The sequence below is a fragment of the Esox lucius genome, chromosome 15, assembly GCF_011004845.1.
Source record: "Esox lucius isolate fEsoLuc1 chromosome 15, fEsoLuc1.pri, whole genome shotgun sequence".
NCBI classification, from domain to species: domain Eukaryota; kingdom Metazoa; phylum Chordata; class Actinopteri; order Esociformes; family Esocidae; genus Esox; species Esox lucius.
The window spans coordinates 18,300,683-18,314,034 of NC_047583.1; the positions used below are offsets into that span (position 1 = coordinate 18,300,683).

At 41.9% G+C, this 13,352-nt stretch overlaps 2 protein-coding genes across 2 annotated transcripts in view; both read left to right on the forward strand.

Moving 5' to 3' along the window:
- babam2 (BRISC and BRCA1 A complex member 2) overlaps window positions 1-1,266 on the forward strand; it is a 124,341-nt gene extending 123,075 nt beyond the window's left edge. Inside the window, exon 12 of the mRNA XM_020054091.2 lies at window positions 816-1,266. Coding sequence (XP_019909650.1) covers window positions 816-894 — 79 coding nt within the window. The 3' untranslated portion in view covers window positions 895-1,266. The remainder of the gene's footprint in view (window positions 1-815) is intronic.
- On the forward strand, window positions 1,128-11,177 carry fosl2 (FOS like 2, AP-1 transcription factor subunit). The gene is made up of 4 exons (XM_010892363.5): window positions 1,128-1,652; window positions 5,646-5,900; window positions 6,141-6,248; window positions 8,563-11,177. The coding sequence occupies exons 1-4, from the start codon at window positions 1,524-1,526 to the stop codon at window positions 9,100-9,102; spliced, it is 1,032 nt and encodes a 343-aa protein (XP_010890665.2). The 5' UTR covers window positions 1,128-1,523; the 3' UTR covers window positions 9,103-11,177.
- Window positions 11,178-13,352: the final 2,175 nt, after the last annotated feature.

Consider the following 13,352-nt stretch of genomic DNA (forward strand, 5'->3'; position numbering starts at 1 on the left):
TATATATTTTGTAACAAACATTATCCACTCCTGTTTTGTGTCAGGTGTCCAATGGGAAAATATCCAATATAGAGACATATTCCATAAAAATATTATGAACAGAATAATCAACAGAATTAGCATGTGCCGGATAAATGTTCTGCTGTTGACATTGGTCCACTACTTTAGTTCGATCTGCTGTATGAGGAGTGAGTGTTACTGCAATTTCATATCTTTGCTGCTGGCTGAGCGTCATCTGTCTGTTTCTACGGCTACGTCGCCGGCATTATTAGAAGTTGCCTTCCAAGAAACAAAGGTGTTAACTTCCAATATGTAGGTGTAATATCTCTGAATCTGTCTCGCTCTGTATTTCTATCTTATTTTTTCTTTTGATCTTCTGTGTAAAAACTAAAAACCCGCACAAAATTTGAATAATCACGAGATGGAATATAAAACCACAATGACTGCAAAATGTAGGATATGCACATCTTCATTAACTGTATACTTACTATATGCGTCTTTAGAGACTCGAATAACGCTCGGAGCTCGAAAGGATAAAGAGCCGAGAGGGAGGGGAGGGAATCCCTCCAGTCTCTGACGTGCCTTTACCTAGGAAACCCACACGCGTGTACTCTGACGCAACTGCCCATTTTGGGAAACATGCGTCAATGGACAGTACCAAATCAGACAAACTGTAAATATAGAGATTGCCCTTCATCAGCGTCAACCTGATAATTAAAAAAAATATGTAAACATGTACAATAACTAAGTACATGAGCTATATTTTATAAATGACAGTAAAACTAATTAACGATACTGTGTGCTTATTTTTACAGTCTTCGGTGTGATAACCCCTCCCCAAGTGAGGTGACTACGCCCAGAGACAGTGACGTGACCGGGACTTGTTGGCGTTGATAAGCGGTTGCAGATCTTCGTAGTGCCATTGAAGTGAGTCATCTTAGGAAGTGTGGTGAAGGGATAGAAAAAAGAAATATAGAACTGTTCCAGGGGGACAGCGGAAAGCTGAAATAAAGTGTCTCATTGAAGGGATTCTGTTGAATTGGTTGAGGTGGAAAGCTAATTTAAAGCCTCTCTGTGACTCACCCGCAAAACAGGTCTATTCACCGAGAACTACTCTGGATTGACTGCAAAAGTAGGTGCCCTACTGACTTTTATTTTTGAAGTTAGCTCTTTTAGCATACCTGAATAGGCTACAGCAGTGGCAATTGGTTAGCCTGTAACCATAGCAGAAGTTATTCTCAACAAGGGCATACATATTTTGGAGAGCAAAAAAAAGAAACGTAATTTCACCTTTAATTCTTGATATTTGCATTAAATAATTTGATTTCGAAGGGACTGGATTTATGGCACTAATACGCTGTTAGAAGGAACAAAATCTGGATATCCGATGGTTATTGCGTTCAAGTTGGTCACTTTCCAACCTGGTCCACTTTCAGCACACAAGCAAGGATTCCACTGTGAGAGGATTTTTTAAGAGCGTCGGAGCTCATATCATCTAGTGAAATCTTACTCTTTCCTGGATCATGTACCAGGACTACTCCGTGAACTACGACACCTCGTCCCGCGGCAGCAGCACTTCTCCGGCACAGCCAGAGTCATTCACGAGCGGCAGCAGTACGATCGGCAGTCCGATCTCTACCTCAAACTACCAGGTAACCAACGAAATACAGTGAACATCGTATATTCTGTGTTCTCTCTTAAACGTGTTAACATGTTTACTTTCGTCAATTTGCAGTTTTCTGAAACAATGTGAACTCTGCACTTTTAGATGTTATTTTGATAACTTCATGCGTAGCTATTGAAGTAACCCTTTATCGGTTATTGAGTATTAGGCTGCTTATATTCGATGTATCCTATATGGGAAATGTGTATCCAAACTATAATATTGTCGTTTTGGAGACAGCGCAGCTGTGATAATATCACATATTCCATACCAATATGGTTAAAGTTAAGCGATTATATATATTGCTATATCCAAGAAATGTGTTTCTATGGAACTCTGTACTTGAATGACAGTGGACGTTTTTAATGAAAAATATGTTGTTACCGGAAAATTAAACGTTTAAAAGTTGTCCACAAATAATGTGCTAGACATACAAATATAGTATAACCATGTGAACCGCGGAGGCATAAGTGGTATGCGTTAACACACCAAACTGCGCAGCTTTATGTTGTTGGTCAATGCTGACTGCTGTCTACATTTCTCCTACAATATTCGAATTTAAATACGAGTGCGGGGGACATTTGGTATTATTGGATCAAGTCATAGAGTGGGTAAACAAAAGGGCGACATTTTTCCTTCCGCACTGGAAAAGGGATTCATTCATGCCCATAACTGGATTAGGACTGGCAACAAACACGCACTGATTCTTACAATCCTTCATAGTGCTTTTTTGGTTAATATGTCTATGACCTGCTGGTGTTAAAACCGAAATAGTCTAACCAGGAATCTAGACAGGGGCTCTGCACTGGATAGAAGTTCTGCAACAAGTCCTATAGCGTCATTTAGTGGTGGTTCGCGCTGTCTACAACATGGACAACCAGTCGGTGCTGCTACGCCAAAGGGAACGCATCGACCCATAGCTTGGAGGTTGTTTGTGTGCTGCAGAAGGGCACCATCACGCACTGGCAGATGTTCGCGTGACTTGTTAATGGCGGGTTAAAACGTTTATGAAGCGTCTCGGAATGCGACCTGTGAGGGTTGGATAATTTGGAGACCTCGGGATTGGAATTTGCTTTAGATGTCCTGTAGTAATTATATGTTTTTAACCTGCTCCTGCATCCAGCGTCGTGTGTAGTGGCTATCATTAAGCTACAACCATATCAGCGTTCCACTGCTCATGTCCCCTTACAATAGCCCTAATCCCGTCAAAGATTAGCTTTTAATGTTAAGAAGGGATATCGATTTGTTTTATGAAGGCAAGCAAGACATGACTTGGTTGTTTTTATTCTTTTGGTATTTTGGCAGTAGGTCTATAACATTTACAACCCGCAGTGGGCATACTTGTTGCAAATGAAGAAAGAATTAAGTGCGCCAGGAATCATCATGTTAGTCTTGCTTAGACCTTATAATGGATCTTCATATAATGCATTATATGTTCAGATCTCGAGCCTCAGGGGCAAAATATGTGAGACTCATTTTGTTTGCCTGTTTATGACAGATTACGACCACAGTATGATTTTGTCATAATTTGTTTGCTTTATGGCACCGTTTTTCTGTTTAAATATAATGCATCGTCAGTGTCATTTTACTGTTATGTTGGTATTTTGAAATAAATTATGACAGTGTGCTTTAAATCAATGTCGAGATCAGCCTTCCCTTATTTGCTCCCGATTTGACACTGTGCCATTGGTGCTCTCTTCCTTGGAATGGTTTACAGTATTATGCGGGGAAAAGTTCCTGGAAGTTTACATCATCCTTTAGTTTTCCGGGACCGGAGGACAGCTATTCTATTTGTTTAAGAAGGCTGGGATTTTTCTCTTTACAGCAATGGCCAAGTCCCGCTGTGTAAGTGTAGAGCCAGAATCCGGGAAAGAATGTGGTGCTGTTTACCGGCACAGACACTACTGACGTGATTACCTCGGAAAGGCAACACACAAATAGCCTATCTGGACCGGGAAACTCGTAGGCGACTCATTTCATTTTGACCAAAGATCTGGAATTGTGGAAAGTGTCTATAAATACATGTTATAAAAATAGCATTGGTGTTTAGGTACCTGCACCGATTTGAATGTAGTCATAGTCAATTAATCTACAACGTCTGCAAAAAAAAACTTCCTTGAAGTGTTTTATATCGCCCTAACAATAGGCCTACATATATTTGTTTTATTGTGGCACTGGCAACATTAGAATCATTTACCGTCACCATTCTCATTTATTACATTTCCTTATCATTAGTCCTTTTCTTATCGTTAGTTACCGGCCCCTGAGATTTATGAATGCAATGGAATTTTTACTGTTGCCTCACTTCTGGAATGTATTGGTGGGGGACCTGGCTTTCCTCTCTAGCCCATGGGCTTCCCGCCTTACTGGAAATGACCATTGTATGCACGTGCTGAACATATCCCAAACATGACTCAACAACACAAGCAGGAAAATGTATTAATTGTACCTCTGAAGATTTAGGACAGTATAAAACGTTGCCAGTTGTTGGTTTCATGTTCACTGTTTAATTTCTATAGTACTGTATGGCTAGCTGATGATACACATCACTCACGTTTTCCCTGGTTAATTAAGTGTCCATGGACGATTTGAGACATGCCCCCTGGTGTCATATACTTGTCTTGAGGTCGATTAAACCATTGAAACTGTCCTACCATTATAAAAGTGCATGAGGAGGGCTTCTGCCAGGAAAAAAAAAAGAAATTCCAAGATGATCTGAACTGGTTTTAGATGGTAAAGCCATTCGTCTGTTGCTTGCCAGTGCCAAGCAGTGATGGTTTGATTCTGGATAAGCTGGTAAAATACATTACTGATTCTGGTAGACCCGCTAAAACCAACATATAAGGCACCCAAACCTACAGCAGCATCATAAGAGGCTTCTAGCATGACCACCAATATTATCAGCTTAGCCAGTCTAAGCAGTTTTTATTAGCAAATGTATGTATTTTTGCTTTAAGGATGGTAACTTCTGTGAGGTTATTTGATTGCAGTTGAGGGTAATAGGAAGGCCTATGATACTTAAGTAACTTGAGGTCTCATCTATTTGATTCGTAAATAATTGTTAGGCTACACATGTAGCGGTGTGCATACGGGGATTGCTGTTTTATCCAGTGACAAATCTACCAACCCTCATCATTAGCCTTTTTTTCTGACAAGAAGTTGTTACACCTTTCCCTTGGATGGTGTTTTAACAAAGAGATGTACCACTCCGCACCATGTTGCTCTCCATATTACTTACGGGTTGACCCAAGAAAAGCTCTCCGTCCCCCACTGCCGTAGCAGGATGGCCGCAGCAACAGAACCGGGCTTTCCCCATGTGATTCAGTGAATGTGTCACTGACTGTGCAACTCCGGGGGTTAAGCGGGTGAATCTAGACGGTGTTTGTGTGAAGTCTGTGATTCATTACTAGGCTGTACAGCAGAGGATGTGTGGGTATGACCAAATGCACTCGCACATGAATGTAAGTTGGATAGCAGTTGATATTATATATTATGACAGGTAGTTCAGCGGCCGGTACGCCTGTACACGGGGGGTTAAGGTATACGACTCTGTGACAGAAAGAAGTCGAGCGGTATAAAATACAGTCAGGTTATTGTTCTTCCGGTTGTAACTCTTGAGATAAATGAACAACATTAGAGTGAACAACGTAATTGAAAAATAAATGATCGGTTATTGAGGTGTGATAAACATTAACCCTTTTGACCTGACACCACTTTAATGGGTCTGTCCCTAGAGTTTGCTCGTAGCTACTTCATCGAGTAACAGGCAGCGGCTGGGTTGTGTGGCCGTCCCACCAAGCTGTCTTAAGGTCAATGCTGTGTATGGTTGTGTTCTAAATGACTACAAATGTAAATGTGATGCAAAACCTCTTCCCCAACAGTAATCTTCGAAACACTCTCTTAACAATTTATCTTGCTCTCCGCCCTCTTGCTCTCCCTACGCACGCCTCCCTTTTTTCTTTGCTACCTTTCCTGGATCTAGAAATACCGGGTCGACATGCCTGGCTCCAGCAGTGCCTTCATCCCAACGATAAACGCCATTACGACGAGCCAGGACCTGCAGTGGATGGTGCAGCCCACAGTCATCACTTCCATGTCAAACCCGTACTCGCGCTCCCACCCTTATGGCCACCACCTCTCCAACGGCCCGGGGCTCCTGGGGCACACCGCCCTCGCCCGCCCGGGTGTTATACGCTCCATTGGGGACACACGGGGGCGGCGCAGAAGGGATGAGCAGGTGAGAACCGCAACGTTTTCAAAGGGGACTTTTGTCTGGGTGTGGAGAGCACTAGTATATTGTCTTTTAACTTTTCAAATTCTTGAAAGTGAGTTTTGATATCACCGTGGTCAAGATGTGAGGAATTGGAGCGATGTTGAAGCTGATCGCTCTCATGTTTAGAGCCATGTGTTGTCTTATGTAAGTCTTTAGCATATATTTGAATGATATGTCATTTGGTGCGTTCTTTTTTTCTTCTAGCTTACTCCTGAGGAAGAGGAGAAGAGGAGGGTGAGGCGTGAGAGAAACAAACTGGCGGCCGCTAAGTGCCGCAATCGCAGACGGGAGCTAACTGAGATGCTGCAAGGAGTGAGTGTGTTGTTGTCTCCTTAGCGCCACACAAACACCCAGTTATAAAACCTGTTCTGTATTAAAGTTCCAGAGACTTTGTCTTTCCATACTTAGTTTTTCATTTTGAGCGTTTTCTGTCCCAACAAAAACCCTAGAAATTGAAAAAGCATAGAAACAATGTATTCCCGTGTACAGAGTGACATTCAGCAAAGTTCACTAACACTTCTCAAACAGCATTGCAAAGATTTATGTGTTGACCTCAAACAGGAACCTTGCATTACCAGTTTTTCTAGGTCTTCAGCAAGACATTAGCTAATAGCACTGACAGACTTAATATTCTGTGGTTAGACGGCTGTAGACGTGCACGGCTGGGCCCTCCCTGTCAAGCAGACAGCACTAATTGAACTCATTAGCTCAATTACACTGATGGTGCAACTGTCAGCCCCCCCCCCCCCCCCCCCCAACAAAAAAACGGAAAGGAATGAGCTGCAGGCAACTGTCATTATGTTTGGGAGATTGTTTATAAAGTGGGGGCTGTATCTCTCATCTCTTATTATAAAAACAATGGTTCCAACCTCTGAATGTCGATTAGCTGAAAGCGTTGGTTGTGAGACCCTATAAAACAAGCATGACATTTTATTTATTTATTAGGTAACCAGTTATAATTGCAATAAGGCAAACCAGGGTTTGTGGTATATAGCCAATATTACACAGAGTTGATAAGTACAGCCCGTAGCTGTGATATATTGGCCATATACCACACCCCCTGGTGCCTTGTTGCATAAGTAAACCACATAGTCAAGTCCTGGTAACAATGCTTTTCTTGTATATTGGGAAATGGAGAGAAACGTGTTCTGGGGATTGTTCTCTTCAGACGAACAAATCCCGCAGCAAATTACCAGTTTGTGTAGGCGATACCGAAAATGTGTTTGAGAATTGTATTCATGCTAAATCAATTGCTTTATCAAGTTCTCGCGGAAAGGCCACAAATTCATTTTCCTCTGCATGTTTCATTTCTAATAAATCCCCTGTGTACTTATTTTCATGGAAGTTTTAGTAGCACAGGCGTCTTAACTGTTTACATTCAAAGATTTTGGAAGTACACGACCGACTCAAGGGACAGTAGTCAGGGTTGGCGTCACATCATACATTTGAAGAACCGCCATTTATACTATACTTTTTTCTTGAACTTAGAAAGTTTTCAAATAACAACAAATTGTGCAAAACGTTGTTGTCGTGGAGTGCACATCTAATAACAGTACACATCCATTGCCTTAATCTATTTGTGCTATTAAATACAAAATCTGAGCCTCTCAGGCAAGTACTGTGCCTCCAGTATATACTGTAGATTACAATAAGAACATTGGCAAGCTAACGTTAGCTGACCTCCCTAAAGGGTTAGGACATGTCTGTTTCCCCAAAACAGTGGGTGGAGTCTGTAAATGGGGGGATGGCCAACACAGTTTTGACTACTTCATGACCACACCCTTGCGACTCTGCCAAACTACTTGTAGCTAAAATGCCCTTCCCATCCCTACCACACACCACTCTTGGTTGAATGACCAAATAAGGAAGCGCTATATTCCAACCTTCAAAGGTAACTTCTCTTTTCCACTTTCTGTATTTTTCTGAACTTGAATCTCCCTTTCTTATCTGTTTCTCTTTCCTTCTGTCTTTCCTTACTTCCTTCATTCATTCTCACTCTGCTACTCCTTATTTTGGGGAAGGGGGGGGGGGGTCTGCTATTTGCTACTTTGTTTCCTACTTCCTCATACCTTTGCATCAAGTATGAAGGTTATCAGAGAAGCCTGTTACTTATCTCTGTTTATCTGCCTGCACCGTCTAGTGACTTCAGACTTCTAAGGGTCTGTCTATGTCTCCTGGGGTCATGACACATCATGACAAATCACTTCACACTCGAAACAAGCTGTGCTTGCGTGTTCAATCATGTAGGTCCTCACAACAGCAAAAAAAAAAACGTTTCTCAGTTGTTGCGAAAGTTGGTGCACAAATTTATTTTAGAATTGTGATGATGGTAGTACATGAATGTCAGGTAGTCTAACAAATATAGGTTTAGGGCAGTATAGCCAACATGATTATTTACTGCCTTTTCGCGGTATCTTGATTCTTTTCCTGGGAAATCTTTTAACGGAAGTGTTAGGTGCAGAAGTTTGGAAAATGTATTTTGGTGAACACTGCCCTCTTGTGGTTATTTTAGGTGATGCAACAAACTAATTCCAAACACCACCATTGTAATTGAGCGGAATAGGAATCCCTCAGATGCTGAATAGGAAATACTTTAATGGTTGCTTTGTTTGTTTTTGTGTTCCAGGAGACCGAAGAGCTGGAGGAAGAGAAAGCTGATTTACAGAAAGAGATCGAGACGCTGCAGAAGGAGAAGGACAAGTTGGAGTTCATGCTGGTGGCCCACAACCCTGTGTGTAAGCTGCCCCCTGACGATCGCCACCAGAGCAGCCACCACCACCACCACCAGCAGCAACAGTGTGCTCCACTCCCACTGACCATGCGCAACAGCCTCGGCCCCCGAGGCCCTGTCAACCCTGTGGTGGTGAAGCAAGAACCGCTTGAGGACGACGTGGACGGCAAGCGCTCCGTCATTAAGCCCATTTGTCTGGGTGGGAATGGCGGGATCTACTGTGACAGCGACAGCCTCAACACCCCGGTTGTGGCAGCCTCCACACCTGCCTCCACCCCCAGCGCCCCCAGCCTCATCTTCACCTACCCCAGTATGCTGGAGCCAGAGAGCCCGTCGTCTTCCTCCGAGTCCTGCTCCAAGGCCCACCGGCGCAGCAGCAGCAGCGGGGATCAGTCCTCAGACTCCCTCAACTCGCCCACCCTCCTGGCCCTCTGAGCAGGGCCAGTTAACCGCCAGCTGGGATGACAAAATCACACTCAAGCCTGGACCAGGCCGACCACGAGCTATTTCCTCCACACCAGGAACTCTCAAGGGCTAGCGCCACTTGTTTTCCCTCGTAAGCTTCAGTGTGATTTTCTTTTTCTTTATACTAAAAGTGTGTTGCGCCAGCCAGTCCCTCTTTTCATTTCAACTCCAGCAAATCGATTTGGTTGTTGAACAATGAACAGATGACATGGAGGTGAGAGATGCCAGCAAGAAGCAGTCCTATGAGGAAACTGTGGAAAGGGAGACATATTTTTAGATCAACATTAAAGCCATCTTGCCAATGTTGCAGTCTGCAACGATTAATCAATAAATAACTAAATGAGAGTCAGAGATGAGCATTTCTTGACATACCTCCTGTTTGAAGGACGGTCAATGGAGTGATTTAAAAAACAGACATTTTTCTTATTCTTTTTCTTCTCCCTATCCAAGAAACTGTTTTGGGAGATTCCAGAAAGTGTGTGGATGTGCTAATGCGCTAATAAAAATCTGACTTTATTTCCAACTCTACTTGTATTTATGGCCTGTGCTGATGTTTTACAAACATGTGCCCTTGCATTCTGATGTTGTTATCTCCTGATCTGCCTGTAGAACAGCAACACTGTTCACTGGGTGGGCTGCAAAGCCTCAGTGTCTAAAAGGAAAAGAGCCAATTTGTATTCATTGCCTAGGTCCTCAAAACACTCTACTCCTAAATATTGAGCATAGTTTCAATTGCCATTGTATTGTTGTGTTTTCCTCAGTAATGTACCTGAACTTTTTTTAAGCGTTTTTGACCAGTTTGTTGCGATTTACATTGATGTCAGGAATTTCTCTTTTGTGTGGTGGTTGATCAATGACCATGTTAAGGAGGACACATTGGGGGCTGGAAGGCTGGACAAATGAACCTTTCTACTTCTGATATGATGTCATTCTCTAAGACAGTTTGACCAAGGAGGTTGTAATGACCAACTTTTTAAACCACCAATACTAATGGAAATGGAGGTCGGAGCAGACACTCCATTAGCTTTACATCAGCACTGTCAGTACAGACCAAAAACATCAATCTATATATCAATTGTACTGAAATTGTTTGGTTGTACTTTTCGGATGTAACCGTGACATAAAACACCGTAACGGTAATGATAACACTGACTGCATTATTTTGTAATAATTTCATCTTTATTTACCTGATGCTGTTAAAAGGGACAACACCAATATGTGAGCAGGTAAATTTGTATGTCAACTAACACATTGAAACCTGCCTTTGTGTGGCCACAGCAGACGCAATGCACTTTCCAATTAGTTTTTGACTGATGGGACAAATCAGATACCCTTTCCAGCTGGTCTGACATGGATGTCTTGACGAAAATGGGAGAAGAAAAAAAACACTCTTTTAGTTGTTTTGTATGTGTGTTTATGGGACAAGGGGTTAAGAATACCAGGCGCTGAAATGGATAGAATTGCAATATTTCAGACATATTGTTTACTTCAAACATTCCTTAAAGGGTCAGTGCAGTCATGACCTTTGATGTGATCACGGGACAGAAAATGAACTGAAAACTTTTGTTGTGCTGGATGCAGCAAATAGACTTTGTGCAAAAACAAATCATTGCTGCTGCTGTTGTTGTTGTTGGACTAGTCTTGAAGGAGAACATATTGCTTATTTACCCTTGTTTGGATGGTCTTGAAGTTATCTTCACTGGTTACTTACGGTATCGCATGATAGCATTTATTTCCCATCATGAATTGTGAGGAAATGCCGCCCAAGAAAAAAGATACCAAAAAGTAATTGTGGGAGTGTGCTTTGTCTGTTCAAGTCTTTTGAATCCCCTAGAAACACGTAGGAAAGCCATCATCTTAAGAGTTCTACTGTCATCTACTGTACGTCCTCTGTTTTTGAAATCTATTTCTTCTTTTTTTCCAAATGCTTTAACTGTTTAAAATGATTCAAAACAAACAAAAACAGCAATATGTATGGCAGTGTTTGGTCATTTCGTAATTTAACTCAATAATAATAATAACAATAAAGTGTTTTCGACAAGGAATTCTTGCAGTCACTGGCCTTTTAATCATTTTGCTCACCAATGTTGTGTATGGGAAATACCTTGTCCATACATTTTTACCTATAGGAGCACCTATAGACTACCCACTGGGTAGGTAGAGTTAACTACCCAAGATTCATGCAATAGCAGGTTATAACACCACCATAAAAATGCTGTGAAAATGAAAATATGAGAATACAGGAACATTGGTTATAAATTTAAAATAAGAGTACAACACAATTCTTCACACCCTGAGTAGACAGTCAGAACCTGTCTGAAATAACAAGCATAGAAAATATATACAGTATGTTCTGCCTGTGTGACCATGTACTATAGGCATTCTTCAAATTAAAAATGAGAATAAATCATTTTTTCTTCAGTGAGATGATGAAATGCTTATATTGAAAAGAACAGCTTTAAATGGTTCCCCAAAGAAGTATGAGCCTCTCTCAAAAATAATTCCTAAAATACTATTCAAAAGGTTTTTTGAGGGACAATTATAAATATATTTTGTATTGTTGATACACCGCTCCTCTCTATGTTTTTCTGCCTCAGTCATGACAGCATGTCACAGCCAACTAAACTTACAGGAAGTTTTTTACTCTGTTACAGACACCAGTGAAACATACGTCAACATGGTTTGGCTAACAGTTTTGCTTCCTCCATTTTCTCCACATGGGGAAAAAAATTCAAAGTCAGGGAGGCCTGTGGCAACTCTCAATGAGTTACAATCTTCCATCGCTAAGCTGGAAGATATTGTGCCCACTGTAACAATAGCCTGGGCGCTTCACAAAAAGTGTCTTTATGGGAGAGTTGCAAAAAGAAAGACAATGTTGAAAAGAACTTGGCTAGGGTATGCCAGAAGGCATATGGGAGCATCTGAGATCAAGTGGAAGACTATTATGGTTTGATGAGACAATTCTAGAGCTTTTTGGCCTCAACACTAAACACTATACACTAACCTAAAGGATTATTAGGAACACCTGTTCAATTTCTCATTAATGCAATTACCTAATCAACCAATCACATGGCAGTTGCTTCAATGCATTTATGGGTGTGGTCCTGGTCAAGACAATCTCCTGAACTCCAAACTGAATGTCAGAATGGGAAATAAAGGTGATTTAAGCAATTTTGAGCGTGGCATGGTTGTTGGTGCCAGACGGGCCAATCTGAGTATTTCACAATCTGCTCAGTTACTGGGATTTTCATGCACAACCATTTCTAGGGTTTACAAAGAATGGTGTGAAAAGGGAAAAACATCCAGTATGCGGCAGTCCTGTGGGCAAAAATGCCTTGTTGATGCTAGAGGTCAGAGGAGAATGGGCCAACTGATTCAAGCTGATAGAAGAGCAACTTTGACTGAAATAACCACTCATTACAACCGAGGTATGCAGCAAAGCATTTGTGAAGCCACAACACGCACAACCTTGAGGCGGATGGGCTACAACAGCAGAAGACCCCACCGGGTACCACTCATCTCCACTACAAAAAGGAAAAAGAGGCTACAATTTCCACGAGCTCACCAAAATTGGACAGATGAAGACTGGAAGAATGTTGCCTGGTCTGATGAGTCTCGATTTCTGGTGAGACATTCAGATGGTAGAGTCAGAATTTGTCGTAAACAGAATGAGAACATGAATCCATTATGCCTTGTTACCACTGTGCAGGCTGGTGGTGGTGGTGTAATGGTGTGGAGGATGTTTTCTTGGCACACTTTAGGACCCCTTAGTGCCAATTGGGCATCGTTTAAATGCCACGGCCTACCTGAGCATTGTTTCTGACCATGTCCATCCCTTTATGACCACCATGTACCCATCCTCTGATGGCTACTTCCAGCAGGATAATGCACCATGTCACAAAGATCGAATCATTTCAAATTGGTTTCTTGAACATGACAATGAGTTCACTGTACTGAAATGGCCCCTACAGTCACCAGATCTCAACCCAATAGAGCATCTTTGGGATGTGGTGGAACGGGAGCTTCGTGCCCTGGATGTGCATCTCACAAATCTCCATCAACTGCAAGATGCTATCCTATCAATATGGGCCAACATTTCTAAAGAATGCTTTCAGCACCTTGTTGAATCAATCCCACGTAGAATTAAGGCAGTTCTGAAGGCGAAAGGGGGTCCAACACAGTATTAGTATGGTGTTCCTAATAATCCTTTAGGTGAGTGT